Source organism: Nothobranchius furzeri, chromosome 3 (assembly GCF_043380555.1).
Source record: "Nothobranchius furzeri strain GRZ-AD chromosome 3, NfurGRZ-RIMD1, whole genome shotgun sequence".
Lineage (NCBI taxonomy): Eukaryota > Metazoa > Chordata > Actinopteri > Cyprinodontiformes > Nothobranchiidae > Nothobranchius > Nothobranchius furzeri.
The window spans coordinates 64,857,567-64,882,935 of record NC_091743.1 but is presented as its reverse complement, the minus strand read 5'-3'; the positions used below and the strand labels follow the sequence as shown (position 1 = coordinate 64,882,935).

General features: G+C 42.6%; 1 protein-coding gene across 4 annotated transcripts in view; it reads right to left on the bottom strand.

The window, feature by feature from the left end:
* Positions 1 to 16,684, bottom strand: part of cacna2d2a (calcium channel, voltage-dependent, alpha 2/delta subunit 2a) — a 214,157-nt gene extending 197,473 nt beyond the window's left edge. For all 4 annotated transcript variants that reach the window (XM_070549925.1, XM_070549926.1, XM_054730345.2 and 1 more), the window contains exons 1-2: positions 16,224 to 16,684; positions 12,707 to 12,788 (exon numbers count right to left, since the gene is read on the bottom strand). In XM_070549925.1, the coding sequence (XP_070406026.1) occupies positions 12,707 to 12,788; positions 16,224 to 16,339 (198 nt within the window). In that variant the 5' untranslated portion in view covers positions 16,340 to 16,684. The remainder of the gene's footprint in view (positions 1 to 12,706; positions 12,789 to 16,223) is intronic.
* Positions 16,685 to 25,369: the final 8,685 nt, after the last annotated feature.

Sequence of the window (25,369 nt, the reverse complement as noted above, 5' to 3'; positions counted from 1 at the left end):
CGCCACGCTTGGTAGTAATATTACTGCAGCGCCGGACTTGTGAATGCATTACGCCTTGGTGCAACAGAGGGAGGTGATCACATGAGGAGTAACTGCCGAGCTCCGGCCGGCAACTATACTGAAAAAGAAAGTTAACACGAGACGTAAATTATGCTTTTGTTAACAGAATCAGTTGAGATGATAAACTGGAGCTATGCAGAGCTCCAGGAGCTTCTCTGTTAGAGCTGGAGATCAGATTACCTCACCATTCACAGGGACTGTGAGTGACAGCCACCTTTAGGAACGGCTTGTTAAAAATACTCAAGGTGCACGGCTTTGATTGCAATAAAAAGCACATTATGTCCAGCTTAAACGGAAGTCCGTGGCAGCGCAGACACCGCCCCTTATTACCTGCATCACGTTATCTTTTGTAAGGAGGACATGATTGCGCCACATTACTGCCACAGCCTGAACACTAATAAACAACCTAAATATCCCAGATGCTGGAAATTGTTCTCTAATAGAGGCTATAATGAAACAGTTTTAATCTTCAAAAAGTTACAGCAGCTCATTCGTAAGGGCAAGGCATCACTTTGTCATTTATTTTGAAAAAGGTTGTATTTGCTTCTTTGATGGTGCATGGCCGACTGCCCTGTTGAATGATTCCTGTAACGATGAATACGTCACATTGTTAATCTGATAGCTCTGTCCAATTGCATGCAGAGACATTTTGAAAGACAACTGTAGATTCCACCCCTACAACTGAGATCTGTCTAGGGGTCGTGGCCAGACTATATTTATATTCATAGGATAGCTTGGCAGGCTACTAAAATTTTGCACCCAAAGAGATTGATTTTGTTTGGTACCAGCATCTACTGAATGTTTTCATTTAAGTTAGGCTAGTTTCGGTACCCAACCCTAATTGAGTGTTATTTTATTTACATTTACACTGAACTCAATTTCCTGTTACATGGTTATTATGATTTGGGAAGAATGTAAACTGAATTATTCCAAACTGAGGCTGTTTGGGACAATTTAGTAAGATTATTTTATAGCAACACACTTCAAATGATCAAAATGTTTTTTATAAACTTGTTATTCATCTCAGTTAGATGGAGACATTTTATAAGAATCATTAGTTAGTGGTATTATATACTAAATAATAATACAAAATAATATTTTGTAACCTGCAGGAAGAGATACTGATTTAAATTCTATAAATTTAAAACTCAAGTTTGTTTATATTTTTAACATTTCGGGGTAACTATCAGTAGCTGGTAAAAAAAAATTAAAATATTCACCTGGAGAAGACACAGCAGCGCCATATAAAGCTGTTATACGTTTTTCAAACCGTCACATTTTCATTGCAAAGCTATTTCGAGTAATTCCTTTCACACTAACCCGTGGTTATCTGCACGCAGGGCTGCACTCTGAAGATATATGTATTTTCATTTATATAAACACCACAAACCAGTGGCATGCCATCAAGCCGTGGAGCTGAGGAATCCTTGTAACCTTCCCCAGTGTCAGAAAACCAATAAAAACGCAGAAAAATAAATACAGTGTGTTTGTGTGTCCTTCTGTTCCTCTGTCAGCCCAGGGGAGGCTGAGGCTCGGCTGTAATGGTGTCGGCCCGCTCTAACACCCCTTCACGTGGAGCTGACAACTGGTTTTATGTGCTTTTAAAGTCCAACATTGCTTTGTTGTTCATTTTGTTTTGGTTTTTGTTCAGAGGATAAATGTGCAGCAAATACTAGAGTTGGCCAACGAACAGAGAGGCATCGGGTTCCAAACAAACAAACAAAAAAAAGGGATGGCCAACAGAGCGTGTCTAAGCGGTTACAACCCTGATGTGGAATCCAGACGAGCAGCTAACAGGTTGAAAGCTGAAACGTTTATCCAACAGCAGACGCAAATGTGAAACTAAAGGAAGCATATTTTACTGCAGCGTTGCTGCATCAGGACCAGAGTCACTTCAAACCTCTAGTTAACAATGATTTTTAATAATTTTGTGCATTTTCTGATACCAAAAATAAAAATCCCACTCAAAATTCATTTTATGTGACGAGAAAATAGAAGTTGATGTAAAAATATCAAAACATTGTTCAAATATTTTCTTGAACAAATTGAAAATGTTGAGGAAAAACATTCAAATTTTTCATTTAAAACAAATCTGTCCAAATGTTGGTGAAGCTGAAGCACCTGCAGAAAATATCACAGAGCTTCCTTCTATCCATCAAAATAAATGTTTCAAACTTCAGCCCAAAACATGGGCTTTACAATAATGTTTTTTTTTTAAGTTAAGACTGCAGTATTAAATCACCGTTACTCAATTACAAAAGGCTTTGTAGGTATTGTAGGTCTTTGCTTCAGGGTTAGCTGGTTTGGCAACTTTTTCTAGATAAATAACTGAGATTTTTTTAAATTAACATTTTGTCATTTTTCTCTACATTTTAATTTTCTTTGTAAAACTGGGAATCAAAAAACTGTTGTCCTCATTTTATCTTGAGCGGTCTAAAAAACCACTGTAAGTGTTATAAATCCATCCATCCATTTTCCTCTGCTTATTCAGAGTCAGTTTGTGGGGGCAGCAGCCTAAGTTGAGAGGCCCAGAATTCCCTCTCTCCAGCGACTTGGACCAGCTCCTCCGGGAAAGTGAGAGACATAGTCCCTCCAACGTGTCCTGGGTCTCCCTTTAGGCCTCCTCCTAGTTGGACGTGCTTGGAAAACCTCACCAGGGAGGCGTCCAGGAGGCAACCTGACCAGATGCCCGAGCCACTTCAACTGGTTCATCACGATGTGGAGGAACAGCGGGTCTACTCCGAGCAGAATCGTTTATGTCCGCATCACGATGCATCGATTATTTGATTATTTTCCTCAGCTCTAACGTGCGTGCGTGTGTGTATGTTTTTGGGGGAGGGTACATTGGAACTTTGTCCCCCCCAGTTTGAAAATCCTATCTGCACCCCTGCATACTCCTGGAGTACCCCCCACAGGACCCCCCCCCCCCCCCCCCCCCCCCCCACCTCAGTGACCTAGGCACCAGAGATTGGAGTCCCCAGACTCTGCTTCCTGACTGGAAGACATGCTGGTGGGATTGAGGAAGTATTCGAAGTATTCTGCCCACTGATCCACAACGTCCCGTGTAAAAGTCAGCAGCAAACAATCCCCGCTATTCACAGTGTTGACAGCGCACTGGTTTCCCCTCCTGGGGTGCCGGATGGAGGACCAGAAGCTACTCAAAGTCGTACAAAAATCTTGCTCCATGGTCTCACAGAACGCCTCCTATGCCTGGGTTTTTACCTCTGCGACCACCCGAGCATTCCTCTTGAACTGCTGGTAACTATCAGCTGCCTCTGGAGTCCCACAGGCTACAAATACCTGATAGGACTCTGTCTTCAGCTTGATAGCAACCCTAATCACCAGTGTCCACCAGCGGGTTCCATGGTTGCCGCCACGACAGGCACCGACGACCCTGCGGCTAAAGCTCTGGTCGGCTACCTCAACAATGAAGGCACGGAACAGGGCATTTCAGAAGTTCTGTCAGACGTGGGAATTAAAGCTCCTTCTGACAGGAGACTCTGCCAGACATCCCCAGCAGATCCTCATAATACGTTTGGGCCTGCCAGATCTGAATGGCATCCTCCCCCATCATCGGAGCCAACTCACCACCAGGTAGTGGTCAGTTGATATTTTTTTACTAACACAAATTCTGCAGCTTTGGAACAAACTCATTTAGTTCCCTACATTTGAAACTAGTGATTTCTTATTAGCAAAATACAAAATTGTGTTTTAGTTCTACACACTGCATGCGCTACCAGCATGAATCAAGACTGGGAGGAAAAAAAGAGGCGAAGGCAGCTTGACAAGAAACACAACGCCTTCAGACAGCCTCCTTCCAACATCTTCTACAGACCGGTGGCATGCACTGAACCTGAACACCAACCAGTTTGGCACAGCAGAGCACAAATATGATCCCCCCTCAAGAAAACACTGCGTTTGCAGCTTCAAACATGAAAATATAGACAGACTGAAAATGTAGAATAAATTAAATGTTCCACTTTCTTGGTCAAATGTCTAATAATTAATCAACAGATTAAAGGCATCAAATGGATCCATGATCCTGATTAACTAATCCCTTTTTTCACAAACATACAGAGATCAGAGTGAGGGACAAACCGATCACTGTGATGTTTCAAACGAGCAGATAAGAAGTCCAGACATGAAGATAGAGGAGAAGACTGAGCTCCCTCTCTTTCTCTTCCTTTAGAAGGCCTTCAGCTCCTCTTTTCTTCCAACAGTCTGAAGAAATGAAATAGCGCTCCAATAACCAGCCGTGATGTATATCTACTGATGGATTGGCATGCAGACGGGGTGGGTGGTGGGGTTAAAGCTGACATCGGCTCCAGGAAAATAAGAGTGAGAGCTGGAGTGATGATGTTTAGTGGAGCAGTGGGCTTTTGAGACAGATTATTGGAAAATTCTGTGGTCAGCGAAACTGTATAAAGCCAGAGATTTAGGTTTGTTAGGGTCGACAGTGCTGGCGGAAGTAACTAAGTTCGAGAAACACATCGCCCTCAAATGCATCAAATACCATACACAGGATGTAAGGAGACCAAAAACGTAAAAATAAACAGATTTGTTCAATTCACTGCAAAAACAAATTTTCGAGAAGGTTAAAACAACCTTTTATCCTCGAAATACAGTTACAATAAGGTAAATATTCTTAAATATGATCACATTTTCTTGTTTTGAGTAAAATTGTATCTAAAGTTAGATTTATTTGGTCATTTTAAAAGGTGTGGTTGACTAAACAATTTTTTTATGTTTTTTCTGATTATAAATTAGTCCGTTTTCATGCAGAATGAACGTAAAAACAGTCTCCTACTCCTATCTCCTGCATTAGCTTCTGCCTGAAAATAGATGGTGAAAATCTAGAATTTAAAAATCCTGAAATCTGTCACTCATTCATGGACTCACCCATCTTGACTGACAACGAGGAAGGCTAACCATTAGTATTAGCTCATGTAGGGGGAACACTGTTTCCATATATCAGGAAATAAGATTCCAAAACCTGCCGTCTGAAGCTCAGCTGGGATGTGGCAACTTTTAGGTCCAAAAAATGGTGCACCAGTATCCCCCCCCCCCCCCCCCCCCCCCCACACACACACACACACACACACACACAAGAACGACTTACAAGGGAATTGATTAAATGAGTGAACCACTTCTTTGAGATATATATTCATGCAACTCTTTCCTACTCCACTGGCAAATTTTTTACTCAAATTTTACCCAAATTTTTACCTTTTTTTAAAACAGACCTAAAACATTTTTAGCCTGAAATAAGATAATATGCCTGAAAGCAAGGCTATTTTACTTTCTTGAAAATCAGTTTTTTGCAGCATGAGCTTGCACATGTGCTGGCATCACTCGAGGCAAGAAGGTCTGTGCAAAACGGAGATAAAATTTCAGCCAGCATGTGGTCAGCGGGCCAACTGATGTCGTGTTGACAACAGTAAGAAGATATGAACCGAAGGGGAAAAATTACACACACACACACACACACAAATAAAACACATGAAGACACGAAGCTTGTATAAAAACTGACTGACTTCCACACCCATCATTTGGCAAACATTCTCATGTTCTCATCGGAGCGTATTGATCCAAAAGCCGGTCTCAGGTTTCCCATCATCACAGGGAACAAGCACAGAGAGGACAAAGCCTGGAGGCAGAGCGGACACACCCTGAGACAGCAGAGCTGTGGAAGTGTCGGGGCTGAAACACAGCTTCAGGACCACTCATGCGCAACAACCTAAATAATTCACGCTGACTAGACTCTTCATATTAAACACAAATTCAGTTTGATTTGGGGGGAATGAGTGATTTCAACTTGGAGCATAGAAACATCATTTAGAAGACTTGTTCTACTCCTACTGTGGAAATTGGCCTGACACTTTGAGCCCGTCTGTTTGTGAAAACTGCTGCAAAACAGCAAAGGAAAACATACAAGCACTTTAATTTAATGGTGCATAACCTTTCTCTGTGAAAACTCGCTCCAGTTTTAGTAAATGCATATTGTTACCCGTTACCGAAGAGGTTGTCATGTTGTGTGGCAAGAGTCTGACCCACGACATATAGAATCAGTCCACGGACAAAGGTAAGAGTTCAAACATTAATTTATAATGGAGAAACTAAAAGAGCAGCGTAAAGTCTGGCTGAGTTCTTCAGACGGGATTCTGGTGTGGGGATCTGAGACAGAGGGAGTTTAGGTCCGGTATATGAGAACTGAATAGACTGTGGGGAGTTTAGAGGACTTACGGTCTTGAAGTGTGGATGACTCGAGAGGGGAGATGGTCCGGTCTGGGAAAAAGGGCTTACTTGAGTCAGGGTTACTGAGAGCTTGAGGTTGAGGGAGCTGAGCAAGGAGGCTTGTGAAGATTAGGGAGGGTTTAGGTGGGCTGTTGGAAGTGGGAAGGCCAGGGACAAGCTGAGAGACGATCAGGGAGTCAAACTCGAACAAACACTCATAGGCTAAAATACTCGAAATCTTATTTTCAGAATTTGGCTGATAGGTGAAACCCAAGTTGAGCTAATCATCCAGCAAAGTGAAGGCGTCTCTCAGGTGCTTAAATATCCCTGGCCGACTGATGAGCAGATGACCTGCAGCTTTCCCACTTCCAGACATGCCCACCTGCAGAAGGAAAACTCAGATCCAATTAGTGAGGTGGAAGGAGAAACCCCAGACCGTGACAGAGGTGGTCTCAATTGTTAAATTAGACAAGAAGCTTAAAGCTCAAGTTTTCTCATATTTTAACACATTTGCAGTGGTCTCTCATAGTAATGAAAGCCTTTTAAGTCATTCTCTGGAGAAAAAAAGCTCCGGTGCTCCTGTTTGAGGACAAAGAAGTCAGCTGGAGGAGAAAATGATAGAAGATGGCAGGATTTGGTGTCTTGTTTCCTGATTTTTGGGCATCATTCTTCCCTCGGATTGGTTAACAGCAAAACGACTCTACCACCGACTCAGTTTGCTTTGCAACATTGATGTTTCATTTCCACAAATAACACAAGCCTGGAGGAGTTCTGCCATGTGGTGGGCTTGCTAATGCCAACGGTTAGCATCTTCTAGCCGAGATGTTCTCTGCTGTTCCCTGGACGCTAAATCAACAACAGCCTTCCCTGTTGAGAGTCAACAGTCCATGAATGCTAAGTGACAGTGTGACCAGTGTTAATTTTGACAAGAACTATTATTTAGTTTTAGTCTTTTGACGATTTAATCGTCTAATATCTGCATTTTTCTTCTGATGCAATATTTCTTATCTTCTAGGGATGTGTATTGGTTCAATTCTGGTGATACGATACGCATCACAATACAGGGGAGACGATACAAAGTATCAAGATTTATTGCGATACATTCAGTCAGACGATATTAGCGATTTTTTTACTGAATTTATTGTAGGAAAATTCAATAAACAGTCCAAACTGATACTTAACATGTTTAACATGAGATATCTGAACCATCATAAAGGGATTTACATTTCAGTTGTGGAAACAAAACGCATTGCACACTGCTGCCAACTAGAGGTCAGCATTTGAATTTCACCAAATGAAAAGAAAATACACAAATGTTTGCATGTAAATTCCCCCAAAAATTAGATACACGGCTTTTGAATATTGATGTAATATCGCTGAAAAAAATATATCCCGATATATTGCCATATCGATTTTTTTCTTACATCCCTATTATCTTCTGTAAAGGAAATGTTAACTAGACCTACTTGAAACTTTACAGAAATATGAAACATTCACATTTCACACTTTGGATCAATAAAACTATATTTATGATTGTTTTAAGGACAATAATTAATGGAAAATACCTAAATGATCACTGAAAGTTTGAAATTGTATCTCTCAATATTAGCTAAGTAAACAAATCTGTATAATGTGCGGTAATATGTGTAAGCCTGACAGGAAATGACATCATACCATGAAAACAATAAAAGGTTTTACTCTAATAATGCAAGGAGGTAAACAAAAGGTAAGAATTGTTTTCAGGAGTATTTATTAGAGTTTTCCCTGCGCTAATTTACCAAGGTAGGCTACCGGAACGTTTTTCTGGGCCACCTGAATGTTTTGCCTCACAAAAACACAGTTGGACTGCTGATAATAACGGCCGTAGCAGCGCCACGAAAACAATTAAACAACCAGATGTGCTGTGTTCAGTTTGACTCTCTGCTGCAGTGTCCAGACTTCCTCTTTAAGCTTCCACTATAGTTTTTACATCAAAATAAAAGCATTTCAATTATTACACAAGTAATTCAAAAATAATTATTTGGATTTATAGAAGAAAAGTCTTCTGAAATGTTCTATTCTTTCTTTGTTTTTGTTTTTTTTCACACATGTTCTTATTTTTGAAGCACATTTTAATGATTTTATATCTTATTTCATCTAAACAGCTCAACAACATAAAGAGCTTCTTTAATAGGCTGTAAAAAGTCACCGTTCTGCATGTTTGCAACATTCCATAATCAAAATATTTGTGATGATTCCATTAGTGGAATTGTTGGAAGTTTTTCCGTATTTCTGATGAAGCATCTCTAATGGTGGTACGTGGGTGAAGGCCCGCTGCTTCTGTCTTCCTATTAAAGCTGTTCTGCATGAGCCTCGGGATCTGAAGACAATGCAAGTGTCCACCGCCGCCTCCCATCATCACAAACGGCAGCAGCGGAGGAAAGGGACTATAAACAGACGCCCATTTATATTTACCAACCCTTGTCCCTCCCCTCCATCACTTCATACATCTTAAGTAGCTGATTGTCAAGCAACCCCCCCCCCCCCACACACACACACACACACAAACACACACACACACACTTTCTAAGATGCACCTCCTTAGCTCCACAAGCCGCCTACTCTCCTTGTCTATCTAGACTCTCTTGGATCTGAAACTTCCACCTCCTCTGATTCATCCCTCTCCCACAATCCTCCAGGCAACAATAACTTCTTGACCAAAAGTGATTTTAGCCATTTTAAAGGACTCGAGTTTGATGTATTTTCAGACACACTCTGGCTAAAACACACCCAAAACCACTTAATACTTAAATCAACCCAATTTTAATTTCTTGCTTTTATTTTCTCACCCTGACTCGAACCTACTCCCACGTTCTCCCGCTACTTTAAAGTAAAAAAGGAAAAATCTCATCTAAGAGGGAGCTGAACATGACCACATTAAATTCAACTTAGCTCCCTTGTCTCTCTCCATGTAAGACAGACGCAAAAATAATTTGCACGCACTTTACATTGTTTTTGTCTATATGAGAACAAACTGCGCATGAAAAAGAAAGGGGGCACAGGGGGAGGCAATCTTGTTACCACCCGGCATAGCCCTGGGAAGATTTCTATCAGACACACGTAAAGAGAGAGGCATCCATTTAGAAAATGGCTTTTCTAGGCATGCTGGGCCATTTAGCACACCCTGTGACGACTCCTGTTTGGGGCAATGATAAATGTTCTTTCACACACAGTCTGTGCACACAGTCAGGCCAACATACACGCACACACACACACACACACACCATATGGGCGCCCAACATAAGACATCAACAGGATGGACGTAACATTTTTAGAGCAGGACTGGCTTCGTTGGCTTCAGCTAACAGGAAGTAGATCAGACACTTGTTGATTCAGTTTAAATCCAAACGGACTTAAAGGGACAGCTGAGATGGGTGTTGCAGATTTCTCTTTGATTTGCCTCAGAATGGAGTTCTGACTGGATTAATAGGCTAACAGCTAGACACAGTGAGGCTAAGCAGATTGCTGTAATCTTAAAAAAATAATCTTAACTCTAAAGTTTCATGGAAGTCAATGTGGACACTTTACAGTTTGAGCTACATTAATTTCAAATAAAATCCAGTGGTGACTTTCAGAGGAAATGATTTATTTCCTGTTGAGCTTGTCCCGTTTGGATTTTCCTAAAATAACTGGTTGTTATAAGAGAGCAAAACTCCACTTTTCACAGACCTAACCAGAACAAAACATTAGAAATAGAACAATATATCGGTCAGCAGATGTATCTGACTGAGTTTTATCATTTTTTATACATCAGCATCTGCCCATTTAAAAACAGGCACATCCGTGGGCAGCCAAGTGCTTCTTCTGAATTCTATTTAAATGTATATTAAGCTTCCTGAAAAGCGTCTGCTTACTTGCCTTTTTTCACCTGTTTCTATTTATTACATGGTCAGTTTATTGATTTGTTTGATTAACTTTGGTTAAAACTTTGATTTTATTACGCAGCAGTGCTGCACAAAGTTAGGATTCAGAGTTCATACAGATTCAGGTAGGACTGTTGTGCATACATTGTTGTTATTAGTGACATTTTAGCATGCAAATAAGGTGGCAAACAACTAGAAATTGGTCTTGAACGTCTGACGTTGACCAACCATGATCTCTACGTGTCAGTGTCGGTGCAGGATCTGCTCGGGTGCAGGATCGGCTCGGGGTCCTTCGACTGCCGATGACGTCAAAGTAGTTGATTGGCTGAACATGAAGCTTACGGAAGTTACGTTGTCATGTTAGGATTTTGATTGGTCAGAACAAATTTGCAGTCGTAGTCTTAGCGGTTGTAGTCCTGTAGTCCAAAAATCATCACTTTTTGGAGAAAATATGTTTGAATTTCTAAAGGAAATGTAAAATATAAGCAAATGATAAACGGTGACCCTCAAAAGCTCTTATGAAATATAAGAACTTTACTGAAAGACACCAAGCAATATTTTGAGTCAAATAATGTATTTAGATAACAAGTAAGGAAATATACAGACGAACTCCACATTAATACAAACAGATGTGGCTTCACATATAAGAACTGTTCTATTTTTTGTCTGTCCGATGTTGGTTTCATGAGTTTCACATTCTTTACAAAACAAAGATAATATGGTGTTTTATTAACAAATTACAATTATAAAGAAAACATTTAGGTGTTATCAAACAAGAATTTTTTAATGAAACTCCTGATGTCTTTCCAAAACCTGTGTGTGAAAGCCAAGTAGATTTGCAGTAATGTGACGTCATCGGCAGTGGAAGGACCCCGAGCCGATCCTGCACCCGAGCAGATCCTGTACAGACATCAGCACCGGTATTGGCAACAGAAAAACCCATATTGATCTATCTCTAGTTTAAAAAAGAATGTAGGAAAAATACTTTTCGATTTGATTTACTTGATAAATTGAAACGAGTCTACAGATTTGCAGATTAGCCTTTACAGCAGGTAAAAGGACAGCATCCATCTTTATGTTTTGCAGGATTCTCAAAACCATCATGCTGATTAAAAACAAATAAAACGTTTTACCATAATCCACCAGGTTATCTCCAAAGTGCATCTCCTGAGCATCAAACCCAGATCAGCATTCCTTTCCACAGCTTGTAAAATGACATTTTGTTTAAGCAAACTGCGGCAAAGTGCTTCTCCCTTTAAAACCACGTCGCCTACAAAGTCTACTGCTGTGTAGATAACACCACTCAGTGGGAAAGGTGAAAAACAATTTACACAAACTGAAAAAGTGAAATATTTTGACAGGTAAACGCTCTGCTGTGGTTTGTTTACACTGGATAAGTGCTAAAAATCAACCTCTTTTATCACTCGCTGAGCCTCTGCCCTATATCCCATAATGGTCATTACCCTTTACACCAGCACAATCTCTGTCAGCTCACGTCCTCCCTCTCTGGGATCCATCAATGTCGCCATCGTAGTAGCAGCCATCACACAACCCCACTGTTACAGCTAGCATTAAAGCCACAGGCATCGTACGGGCTGGATGAATCACACTCACCCAAACAGCAATAATGAAGCATTTATCTCACGGTGCATTACAAACCCTGGGAGCACGACACATGTGCACACATGGCTGTAGTATGATGAAACAGTGTCAATAACACTCTGTACCACCATCTGCTCTACCACCGGGAACACACGTTACACAGAAAAGGATACAGGAATGCAGATGCAAAGCAACATTTCTAAAAGACACTGAGCCATGGTAATAAATAGCTTACTGAAGAGATTTATTTTAAATTAAAGTCTACAGATTTCTGGCAGATTAAAAGAAAAAAAATAATGGCTTTTTTAGAGTTGAATGAAAAATTATTTTCAACCCCCATTGCCTACGTTAGCCAGAAAAAAAAACTAGACGGGAAAAATGGTATAAAAATATATAAATAAATGAAAAGCAGACAGACGAACATCACACTGTAAATTTGCATTCATGACCTCACCCACCTTGGGTAACAACTGGGGAAGGGTGTGGTGAGTTTTGCAGCCAGGAGAGAGCAGATCACGTTTCACCTAGTAGAAGCTAACCGTTAGCATTAGCAACTCCACAACATGCAGATGCCTTCAGGCTTGTTTATTTGTGGGGATTAAACAACCACTCAAACCATTTGTGACCCCCCTACACACACACACACACACACACACACACACACACACACACACACACACACACACACACACACACACACACACACACACACACACTTACTTTTGCTCATACCTAAAGATGCATAAAAATAGACTTAAGTTGCAATAATTCACAGATGAAAGAGTTAACGGAAACGGTTTAACAGATCAAGAACACACCGTTTCAGAAACACACACTCATGTTGTACAACTAGGCCCGGTGGGTTCTGATGAATAATGCAGCATCGCGTTAGAGTGACATCAACTCACCGATCTCATCTGCTGAGTTCCCGTAACGTGCTGAAGGACCTTTTCCAGCTCCTTCTCGATGCGTCCGGCCCAGTGAATCATTCTGGAAAATAAAATTAGACGCGTTCAATCTGCATCCCTCAACATCACCACCTGAATGCGTCATCACACCAGTCAAAGCACGAGGGAGTGAGGGAATGCTTGTGATGTTGTGGAAGTGAGCCTGAGTCTGTAGTTTTTGTTGAGTTGGCAAAACTCCACACTCTTCCCTCTTCCAGATCCCTATCAGGAAGTATCCCTGTCCTGTTACTCATCAGCAGCCCCCCACCCCCCCACCCACCCAACCCCCACCCCACCCGCCACGTCACATCTTGCATATATCAGGCCGTCGCTGGCAGGACTGGCGGGGAATGTGCCCCTCTTTCCTCAGCTGGGATCAGCATCTCTGCAATAAACCTGCTCGGGTCTGACAGAAGTGCACCCTAAGCAGGAGCTGATCTCCATTAGACAGAGCCAAGTTCAGAAATTAAGAGATCAAACGGCTGGAGCTCATCACTTTATATCTCTCAGCGAGCAACAAATGATTTAATGGATCCAGAGTTTTACAGAATTATTTTAAAGAAGCAGCAGCAGCTAAATTTGACAGCCAGGACACGTGTTGTATGTATTGCATGCATGATGAGATTCTAAAAAGCTAATGAAAAACATTTTTGAAAACCTCCAGCAATCAGATGAATAAATTCTGCTGCGCATCTCGCTGGCCAACCGCTGACTCTGGGCCAACCTTTTCTTTCCGGCAGCCTGCAGATAACTAATCACTAGCATCAACACCACAACACAATGCAGTCGCTTGTCTTTCAATGCGATGACAGAAACAAATGTCATCTTCAAATGTCAGATTTGCTCAGCAGACAAAGATTCAGGACAGAGTTATTAAACTGCACAAATCTGACAAACGGTGCTCAGCATGATCGCCGGGCTGCAGCAGGGCCCTGTCAGGAGAAACGTAGCAGAGTAAACATGCCAGCAAGTGAGTGCTTCAGCCGCTTTTACAGGGACGAGTTTAAGAGAAAACAGGAGGGCTTCCAAAAAGGAGTGGAGGGGCGGTGCAAGGGGGGCTGACGAGAGGCTGCTTAGTATGAAAAGGTCACCTTGGTATGAAATGAAACAGGCTGAGGAGGGAACAGAGCAGGAACGGCGAGGAACATTACCTCTGTTCCCATGTCTGCTAGGCCTCACACACAACTTCTTTGAAAGACTAAAATCTATTTAAAATAATACTGAATAAAGATGATGAAAAGGGATTATTTAGGACACTTAATCTGTTCAAATCAACAAAATTCACCACTTGCCCCTAAATGTTCAAGTTCATCACCTGCAACAATAAATCAGGTGCCTGTTTTTATTTATTTGGGCTGAATTAGATCGTACCAACACTTTCATCAAACCTGTTACACAAGACAGATAATGTCCTAACCTTCATATTACAAAAGTGAAATGAGAAGACATTTTGGGGGCAGCAGTAGCTCAGGAGGTAAAACAGGTTGTCTAGCAATCGGAAAGTTGTGGGTTCGATTCCGCCCCAGTTTCTGCCAGGGAATGCTGCTGTTGTGTCCTTGGGCACAACCCGCCCTGCCCGGTGGCTCAGCAGCCTTTCCCCTGTCTGTGCACCTCAGGGCAGCTGTGGCAACATCGTAGCTCATCATCACCAGCGTGTGAATGTGTGTGTGAATGAGTGAATGACTGATTGTGTTGTGAAGCGCCTTGGGGGGTTGTAGAACCCTACGACGGCCATTTACCGTGTTGTAGGGGCTGTTATGTGCAGGGCCTTGGTTATGTGTCATCAAAGCTCTCTTTAAATAAATAAGTTGTCTAAAACATTCTGGCTCTAGTATTCAGTATTTATTATTCCTCTCAGGTGTTTTTGACCCATTTCTTCCACATTATGATTTTAAATAGAAATGTGGAGGAAAAGCAGAAAATGTGATGAAACGAGTTTGGATGGAGGACCCAAGTGTGTCAGCCACACACTCCATTCTGCTGCAATGCATCTCATCACTCACAGTGCCTCACTCAGATATCTATTAGGGCAGAAGGTTGGCTATCTTATGTCTGCAAGTAACATTTGAGTGAGATTGCAGTTGATGTTTTATTATCATTGAAAAGATTTTACTTTCCTGGAATACAATGCAAAAATAAAAAATCCACTTAGATTACAGAGGGTTTTTCTTTTCTTCTGAAATGATGGAAAAATACATATTTTACACTGAAGCGTGACATCAGCATAGTTACTCTACATTTAAATCACATTGTCAGTTGGCGAATTGTAGAAACGTTCACTTTTTGATTTGGCCTAAACCTGTAGAGCAGTCAGTCCATTCTTATACAGGTGCATCTGTGTCTCACACACACACACACACACACACACACACACACACACACACACACACACACACACACACACACACACACACACACACACACACACACACACACACACACACACACACACACACACACACACACACACAGGAAATTCTGGCTAACTACACAGTAATCTGGGTGACCCAAAACCCAGTTTATAAATCCCAAGAGGTGACTGAATATAATACAGACTTAAGCAAGGACACAGCAGGCTCCAGGGGCATCAAGGAATGTTTTATATTAAAACTCCAGTTTAAAAAAAATACTTTTTTTTATAAAAAATTTATTCAATCCCTAAAATGAGTGAAACTGTAGCTCGATGGCGTCAAACCAGCATCTGCATGCAGAGCAACAAAAGGTGCAAGACAAATTACCTGTGTCACCTTTTCTTTGTAGAGCTTAAAAAATCAAATCAATGGTCCAGCTAACTGTGAGTCAATGACAGTAGAGGACACTTTTATTTTGAAAGTCACCTTGGATGTGAAACTAACAAAGCTTTAGAAATGTCATGGGAATGCATTTAGGCAGAAACATTTAAGTGCATAAAGATAATCAAGACTACATTTTTAAAGCTCCATTGCAGTCTGAGGGGTTAATTATAAGAGAATTATAAGAGCAAATAATCCAAAAGATTAAAATCGTATCTGATTATTTTAAAGAGACATGTTTGAGATCAAAGCTTGATCTAATATTTAGGGTTACTTTGAATGTGTGAGTTAACAGGTGCACGCTGAAAAAGTCCTGCAGCTTTTTCCTTTATCTGACTGCGATCACTTGGATAAAAGCATCAAGTTCGTCTTAAACATTTTAGTCTCTGAACGATAAAAACATAAAGATCAAGTTTGAGGCATCAGCGTACCCTGCGGTGGGATGTAGCCTACATTATTCCCAGCGCATCCAGAGGACTTTTAGATGAGATGGGATGCTTTTCCAAATGCAAAGGCATCAAAACGCATCATCCACCGTCATCACTGTAAGCATCACGAGAATGATGCTGCATCCCAGACAGAAGCTGCGTGTGAACATCAGTAGCTCCTCTAAGGTCCAAACGGCCACCTGTCCTAGTTCTGCGCACTGTCCCACCCCCCACCTTCAAACAATGCTCGGTACTTACGTGTAGTGCTGGGGGAAGAGGTGGGTCCCGGCTGTCGGCGTGGAGACGCATATGATAAGTACAGTTTGGATGGTGAAGAGGCAGAAAACACCGAACGAATGCGCGCAGATCGCCATTTTCCATTAAGTATTGAAGAAACTGGGATAAATAAGAGAAGGACCGGAAGGACCGTCTCTCTCTCTCTGCGTCTCGCGCGCAGCCTGAGCTAAGAATAACCCGAGCTCCAGAGGAAAGTCAGTGAGTGGTGGGAGGTGATGGCTGGTTTTGGAGGCTTTCTGGACACTTAAGCCCCGCCAGTGAAGTCTCTGTTAGTCAGTCGGGTCGGAGGCGCACACGCAGATCGGGATGCGTAATAAACCACGGAGTGAGGTGGGGAGGGGAGGGTGGGTGAGGATCAGGAAGATGCCGCTGTTGCTGATGTGCTTCCTCGGTCGACCGGCTGTGTTTGTGCTGCGCACTCCGTGGCTGTCCTCCCTCTGCCCCCCCCCCCCCCCCCCCCAACAAACACACGCACACACACACGCACACACACAGAGCCATGCACGGTGAAGCTTGACGCGATGAGTGTTTCCATCGGAACTTTCAAAATAAAACCTGCTACACATACCAAGACGTTAGGCTGCACCAAAGCGCCTGCGCGCGTTTATCAATTGGGTCAAACCGCATTTATTTGGGATGTTTACGCAGCGGATGGAAGCTCCAGCTGATTCACCCCAGGAACAGCTTTGACCCCTATGATGACACAGTTTTGTACTTTTACTTTGAAGGTCCAACTTCCTGCGTTTGTCTGTCTGACATTTGATTCAGCTGTTGGCACAAGCAGTCCTTCCTCCTCAGACGGGGGCGCGCGCATCAGGCCACCTCCTCTTTCTCCTGCTCAATCCCCCCCCCCCCCCCTCCTCTCTCTCTCTCTCTCTCTCTCTCTCTCCTCCTCTCTGCTGATTTCTCCACAAACTCTAGAAGCAGAAATCAAGCCTTTATTTTGCTAATTAAAAGCACGACTCTAGAGGGGCCTATTGTAATAACTGGAGTGCAAACATTTAGCAGACATGGTGCTCCACCAAATACATCTGTTCTACTTATTTTCACATCGCTCAGAGGAACAATTGAAACTGGTGCAAGGAGAAGTTTTAACCTCCTCATGAAAATATGCTTTGCTTGTTTAAGTATACCGGAAATATGGATGGAGAAGCTCATAAGCAGGTATAGGTGCAGAAACTGTGGGGTGTTTTTTGCTTGTTTGTTTGTTTTACTGGTGCACAAAGATGATGGATGCATTGAACCCCAACTTTTTTTCATGTGTGCCACATTTTGCATTTAGTTGTTGTCAACTTAAGCTATTTTGCAGTAGTCTTCAAAAAGTTCTGAGCACATGGTACCGACCCCAACCCCCCTCAGGTGCTCCTAGGGGAGTCCTCCAGCTCTTATGGTGGGGACAGACAGCCGGTCTCGTTGCGTGCGTCGTCCTTGGCTCAGTCTGTGGGGACACGCAGGTGCGCTGCAACAGAGCGCCACACAAGCAGCAGTCAGCAGGGTCACCGGGCAGCATTTTCTGTGTCCTTAGTGACCCAGAGGGAGGACGTAGAGAAGACACTGCAGGGCGTGGACCTCAGCAGGACAGGAGAAAGCACACCTGATGGTAGAGATGTCACAGAGTCATTCAGTCAGAACACATTTGCTTATTTTCCCTGAAAGCTGAACATTTGCTGGATAGATTGAGCAAAAGTTTCCTACCCATGCATACATTTAAAATACCTGACAAAATTAAGAAGAACGGCTCTTTTTGATTAAAAATTATTTGATGGCAAAAATGTCATCACTTCAGATTTCTGCTGACTCACTGGCACTTCAATTTTTGAGCACTGATACATCGCTTTTTATGGCATCTTTAAAAAAAAAGTGTTTTTGCACTCCTTGGCTTTCCCTATTCCAGAAGAATGGGAACACATCGCTTTCACTTTAAGTCTCTATTTTATGGTCTACGATTCCAGAACGCATCAAGCTCAACAGTTCTGATCAGACCAGACAGGAAGTAGATGGTAAATAGTAAATAGCCTGTATTTAGATAGCAACTTAGGGTTCTACAACCCCCAAAGGCTCTTCACAACACAATCAGGCATCCAACCACTACTGCCCTGAGGCTCACTGACTGCCGAGCACTGGCGCCATAACCCCTTCTTTCCACCGGAGCCGTCAGCAGCACGTTACTGCAGCAGCACGTCTTGCTCGCGTAAGCTGCTGCTTGGCCCGTCCCACAAGACGCGTAGCAGCAGGGGAGCAGCTGTCACCGACAGAGCACGAAGTCACACGAGTGACTTCGTCAGTAAACACAACAACAAGCAGGAGAAAATTACAACATGGCTCCAAAAGGTTTGTGTTTTATGTTCTGTCTATTTTATAATCGCCAATACGGACCTGAAAAACAAAGGAGACCGCTAGCTAGGTGATAACTTCTCACGGAGCCGCACAGTTAGTAACTTTTTTTTAAAGTAAAGCAACCGGAAGGCAGTACATTTCTTTATTCTGAACATCTCAGAAAGCTTCGCTCTGTTTCCGCGTCTGATTTCCTGTCTTTCCTTCCCCCAAAAATGTCGAACTTGACCCGTTTCAGAGGCGCCGCGCGTAGAAAATAGAACTGGCGCATAAGAGCCGCGACATGCTGCTCCTGAGATGCGGCCGACTCGCGCTGCTGACGGTTCTGGTGGAAAAGGTTCTGTTGATCACAGCGGTTCCTATCAGCAGCTATGACGTGCTGCTGCAGTAACGTGCTGCTGACGGCTCCGGTGGAAAGCAGGGGTTAGTCCCACCGACCAGCACCAGCAAGCAAGGCAGGTTAAGTGCCTTACCCTACAAAACAACAACAGCCTTCTCTTGTGGGAGCCGGGGTCAAACTCACAACCTTTCGATTACTGGACACTCCGCTCTACCTTCTGAGCGCTGCTGCCCCAAGTCAAACACAAAACCAGTGTAAAACATCTGGAAACTTTCAAAATAAAAGGCACATTTGAAGTTGCTCAACTAGCAAAAAAAAATTTTTAATTAAACCCCACATCTTTCCCTGTGAAACCTTCATAACTGCAAAAACAGAAAATTAACCACATCTTTGTTTATGGGGGGGGGGGGGTCAAATGGGTTAAAACACATCAACACGTGCTGCTTATGTATCCAGTGGAAAGCTGGGGTATCACACAAACTTCTAGCACACTGTACCTTAAGATAGAACAAATACAAATGACCAGTTTAGCTTTGGAAAATAATTTGAATAATTTCTCCTCACTGAAGGAGCTGCTGGTCTTTCCCTGTCCATACAATCAAACCAGCAGGGGGTTGAGATCTTTCCTAGATGGATTCTGGTGCTTCCTGATTGTCACACTGAGGCCTTGGATCTAAAAATCCTTAAATCCACTCATAGCTGATCAATCAGACGTGCTAAGGGGTCTGCTCTGTGAAAACACAAATCAATGAGTTCTGCTGCTCCTTTCCAAAGACGAGAGGCTCGAGGTCTCTCTCATCCTCCGTACAGTATCTGGTGAAGAGACAAAGCTGTCGATCTGTTATTGATCCAGGAAGTAGAAGAGAAGGAATCTAGCTCTTGTTCTGTTTCATACTCCTTTCTGGGGACTGCTCCCCCAGACTAAGGTCAAACTGGTTGAAGGAGAATTAATGACTCCTCGTTTCCCTGACTGCAGACTGCAGGGAAGTCACCCCACAGATCCAGATACTGAATCACTGGCTGCTTATCTACTCCCACCTTATCCATCCTTTTCCTGACCTATTTTGCCTCTCTTCGTGGGGTGATGTTCTTCTGCAGAAAAAACAAGACTTTATATCCAATAAAACCAAGTTAATGGTTTGTTCTCATATTTCTGATCAGAGATGGATTGTTCGTCATTTTTTCTGCAAATATTAAAGTCAATAGTGCTAAAGAGTCTCACTGCTCTCAGCAAACTGCAGCATTTCTCTAAAGTGCTCTCCATGGCAAACAGGAGCATCTGTCTGACTTTCCTATATGTATTTTGACAACAGCAGGGACAAGTTGCACCCTTGTCCTAGTACGTATTGAAAAAATCTGCAAAGTTATTCCAGCTATCAAGGTCATCTCCATTTCAGTTTATCCTCACATTTATGTATGTGATCCACTCAGCAGATCAGCAAGCTCCTGGCACGCATCATTTGCAACATGACCAAAAGAAAACCCCCTCAGTGGCCTGCGGGCCTCCTTTACTGTAAAACACAATCTTACCCAGAGCTGCTGGGCTGAGAGCCGCTCTGGGACTTTCGTGCTCAAACGTCAGAGCGTTTCATCCTGATGATGGTGACTCACTGCCCTCAGTTGCAGTCTGCATAGGAGGAGAGGACCACCAATTAATGACCCAACCACTTCACGTCCAACAGCAGGGATACAAACAGTAGTGAATGTTGCTAAACCATGACTAATGCCTAAAATCATCCAACATTAATGCTGCGATCATCTAAACTAGAACAGGATGTTTTCTTATGTTTGAGCTGGATAAGTATAAAAGGTCCATGATCAGAAGAAAGGTTAAAGCTGCCACCAGTGGATCACTAAGGCTGCCATAGTAACTGTAACGGTATGAAATGACTGGGTCAGGTGGCTTTCCCAACTCAGGTAAGAGTGGTTCTGCTGCAGGGAATTCAGTACCTCTAGGATCATTAATGTCCACAGAGCCTGTATTGTCCCTGCAGCAGAACCACTCCTACCTAAGTTGGGAAAGCCACCTGACCCAGGGGAGGCTGACGCTTGCAGTGACGCTCCGCCTGAGACTCCATACCCTGCAGTGGGCACACCACTTGCCACAGGGAGAGTTGATGGTGGCACAGAGACTCCAGCTGAAGCCCAGTACTCTGCGGTGGGAACACCACCTACTAAGAGGGGGGCTGACGACATCACTGACCTTACTCCACTACAGCTGGCGCTGATGACCTCTAAACCTCAGGTGGGCGACTTACCTACCAAAATGGGGGGTCGGATGTCGCCCTGTACCTTTACTGGCTGACCCTGATCTCTCTGATCGCACCTGTGTGTCGACCGGGGGCCCTCCAGAGAGCACATCTGCTCCGGACCCTCGTAAGGCTGCACCTGTCTGTAGACTAACTCATCCTTGGTCTCAGTCGTCAGATCAGACAATGTGTCTTGCTAGCCACATGCTTCTGTCTGATCCTAAACGTGGCTGTGCTTCCTCCACAGCCTCCTCTAATACGACCAGATCTTTGATGTTTAACCATCGCCTGCAGTTCCAGCCAGTTCAGTCTGGTGGCGCTATGGCTTACACGAGCGAACAATATTTGCAGGACCTGAAGAACCATCTGCCTGCAGCGTTCTCGTTTGCACAGACAAATCTGGAGAAATCAGCTGAGGGCAGGAAGGCTTATTATGATCAGAAGGCCTCACATTCTGAACTCAACATAGGTGATGAGGTCTGATTCTACATTTTCGCTCCTAAAACTGGTAACACCAAGAACACCTCTGGGAAGCTGGCTAAGAAACTTTTGCCAAAGTGGTCACGCCCATACCTGATAACTGGTAAACTCTCCAGTCACGTATCAGATCAAGATTACCCAAACAAACAAGGAGCCCGTCTACAAATGGGTCCACAAGGACCAAATCAAACTGCACAAGGGTTCCACTAATTTGGTCAATGCTACCACCAACAACTTACCGACTTCGAAAGGGGGGTGATTTCACGCCTCGTTGGTTCCATAGCTTTATCTCGAGTTACACAAGTTTGTCTACGTTTGTGTGTGTGCATGCTTGTCTTTCCTGTTTGTACATGACGTGCAGACTTGGGTGATTTGAGATGAACATGCTGTGGGTTCCTGAAGTCAGGTAATCAGGTAGTTAACAGTTGATGGGTTTAGTCCACATATTACTGTTGTCCAATTTTTTATTTACTTTTTTATTTTCATATTTTTCGTAATTCCTTATGGGTACATTCACATGTAGGTTGATTACTAACTTCACTAATTTACATTTTAGTGCTCTTTGACACTCATATATCTATCTTTTTATAGAAATTTACTACAGTGATTAAGTTTTGAAACTTTATGATTAAACTTTGTTAATTTACCATTATGGGCTACAACCAGTTTTGCCCTTCATTTTGATAACATTTTTACTTAGTGCAGTGATTTCTCCCATACGCAGTATAGGGTTTTATTAATTTTATTCTTTTTGCACCACTTTTTGCATTACACATAGTGTATTGCATCCATTTCTTCGCTTAATGCTAATTTACATAATTGCTACACATAGTACATGCAGGTACTCACAGTGCTAGGTTTCTTTTTGTTTGTTAATTTGCATTAGACGCCATTTTGTTGTGTCTACATTGAGTTGCCCTGTGCTGTGCTCTCTCTCCTCTCCTGTGTTTCGCTGTTGATCCTCGCTTCCTGGGGGTGGACTTGTGACTCGTCATCGGATTCTGCTCCTCCTGATGGGTGTTCCGGCTCGTAGGACCTGGACGTCCATTTGTTCCGGCATGGCTGCTGGGATATTTTGCACGCTGGGACCTGACCTGCCTGCTGCTCTTTCCCACACTGAATCACGATAAGTGCTATTACTAAGACCAATATCCTATTTTGGAAGTATTCCCTACCCGTGGATATAGAAAGTTTTGCTCCTGCTTCAAATTATTACCTCCATGTGGATAACTTAATAATCTGCTGACTTGTGTGCTTCGAAAGGGATAATGCGAGACGTTGAAACCATAGACTGTTCTTCGGAGTGGGGTTTGTACCTTACCACTTTTGGCCTCTTCCTGGGGAACTGCACCTTCCCCTGTTATCGGAGTCCATTTAGGACTCTGGTTTGTTCAACACCAGGTGGTCTCTGTACGGACCACCGTACCGTTGAAAAGGGGGGATATGTAACAGAATGAAATGACTGTTTTCCACCACAAGTCATTTTCCCCCTTTCCTCTGACACGGAACTAGTCTGCATGAGATATGGCCTCAAGGTCTCATGCATTTGCTATAAACTGCTTCTTTCTAGCTCAAGAGAAAGAATGAAGAATGGACTCTCTCCGTTCTATAAATCAAAGAACTCTTTATTTTTAATAAAGCTAATCAAACAAAGTGTTAGTCAACAATAAGATGTGACCAGTCTGTGAAATCAAAATATTAATTATTTTATTATAATCCTATAGAATATAATAAGTAATGTGACTTAAATGTTTCCACTAGGACTGATCTCACGTAGCGTCAAGAGACGACACGTTGCTTTTACTGATCCAATCAGAATCTGCCAGATCTGACGGAGGCGTGGTTTTGGTGGTGCTTGGTTTAATCTGTCACCTTTTCATTCGACCATAAACCAAAACATCCGAAGTATAAAACTATGCCCACGCCATCTTTAACGCCAGTTCAAAGTGTTCTAGGGAAGTGTCGGAGTGGCCAATCCGTAACTTTCCTCTTCAGCCAAAAGAACCAACGACAAGCTGGATAAAATCTGTTGCTGTTCCAACTGCTGCTGCGGTTCCTTTCAGAATAAAAGCTGAACCGTCACGACCCAGGTTTGGGTCTCGCTAGATGCCAACAAAACTGTCGTGACCCGGGAGTATCTCAAGACTGGTGGTCGGCTGCCGTGGCTGCTTCTACAGGCTTCGGCTACATAAGGTCAAGCTGGACCTTTACACCTCCTGATCTAGACGGGGACTTCCGCTAAGGCTACGTAGACCGACAAATGGCGTTGAATGTGTTTATGAATCTCCTAACTAAAGCTTAGCGCAAAGACATCACCTCCATTTCCCATCAGAACAAATCGTTTCTTCGGATTTGCTGGTTCTGAGCAACATTCCACACTACACCATTCTCCGTCTCATTCACCTTAGTTACACAATACATTTAGTGTTTAAGTTAGTCTAGTTTTAATTTGTTTAGTAATAAATCTTTAAACTTTTAAACTTGACTCTCTCTTCTGTTGTCTCTGAATTAATACGAAGCTGTTACATAATCCCTGCAATAAAAAGTTCCAATCTTCTGGTTGATAGTACCCACCGATCCATAAGGTGGATTTCATATTTACTATGGAATCTTATATCTTATGGCTTCTTAAATAACGTGTAAATTAAATTCATTACATAACCATCAGTGGTTCACTGAGGGTTAAAAATGGTTAACACACACCTCCTTCTGTTTACAGTAGAGTTTATTTGGGGCAAATAGCAAGTCTTGCCCTGGCTTTCCACCTTATGCTAATGCATCTACAAAATAAAATATGCCACTAAAAGCTGTCATTCTATTCAATGAGGGTGTTTCTGCTGACTGTCCAGTGGCATAGCTGGGTCTTTTTTTAAGCACTACGCATCAAGCTCAGTAGTGCAGATTAGACCAAACAGGAAGTCAAACACGAGCAGTGTAAAACATTTGGAGACTTTCAAAATAAAATACATGTGCAGGTGGTTAATACAGGTGCTTAAATTGACAATATGTAGTTTTTAAACTATGGAAATATCCATCAAAATGTTGTTGAAATGAAATAAAGGATGCCCAGTTATTGAAAAATATTGGCGGGTTTGTAAATATAACCATAAAAATTTAGTCTAAAATACATTGGAGCAGGTCTAAATCTCTGGGCAACGCCATATTAGACACCATGTTTCCTTTTACGGAAGTCCGTGAGGACAAAATGCATTTACTGATTTTTCGCCATATTACACATTTACCTCTTCACTTGTTGCCAATAATGGCCTCCCGTTGGAAAGGTTTACTCGAACACAGAATTGTCACTTGCCTGGAATGATTTAGATACTTACCGCCCCCTATCGCCAGGGAAAATACTCATCATCACTTTAATAAAAACATATATGTCATGACTTGTAAAATCTCTATGGCCGAGGAAAAAAAAAATCTAATAAACACAGAGCTGCAGGAATCGTATCATTGTGCGGGGATTTCGTGCAATTGGAATGCATTTGCTGCTGACTCACATGTGAAATGCTCCTGCTGAGCTCGCGGGGTTAACACATCTACTACATTACACACCATTAACGCATACCTTACACAACTCCAAAGTTGGCATCTTGCCAAGTGAACAATCTGGAAAAACTTTCAGTAATACTTTGTAAGAAGGGTCCCTTTATTAATCAAGCCCAGCCCTTTGTCCTTACCTTAAGAACACTGACCAT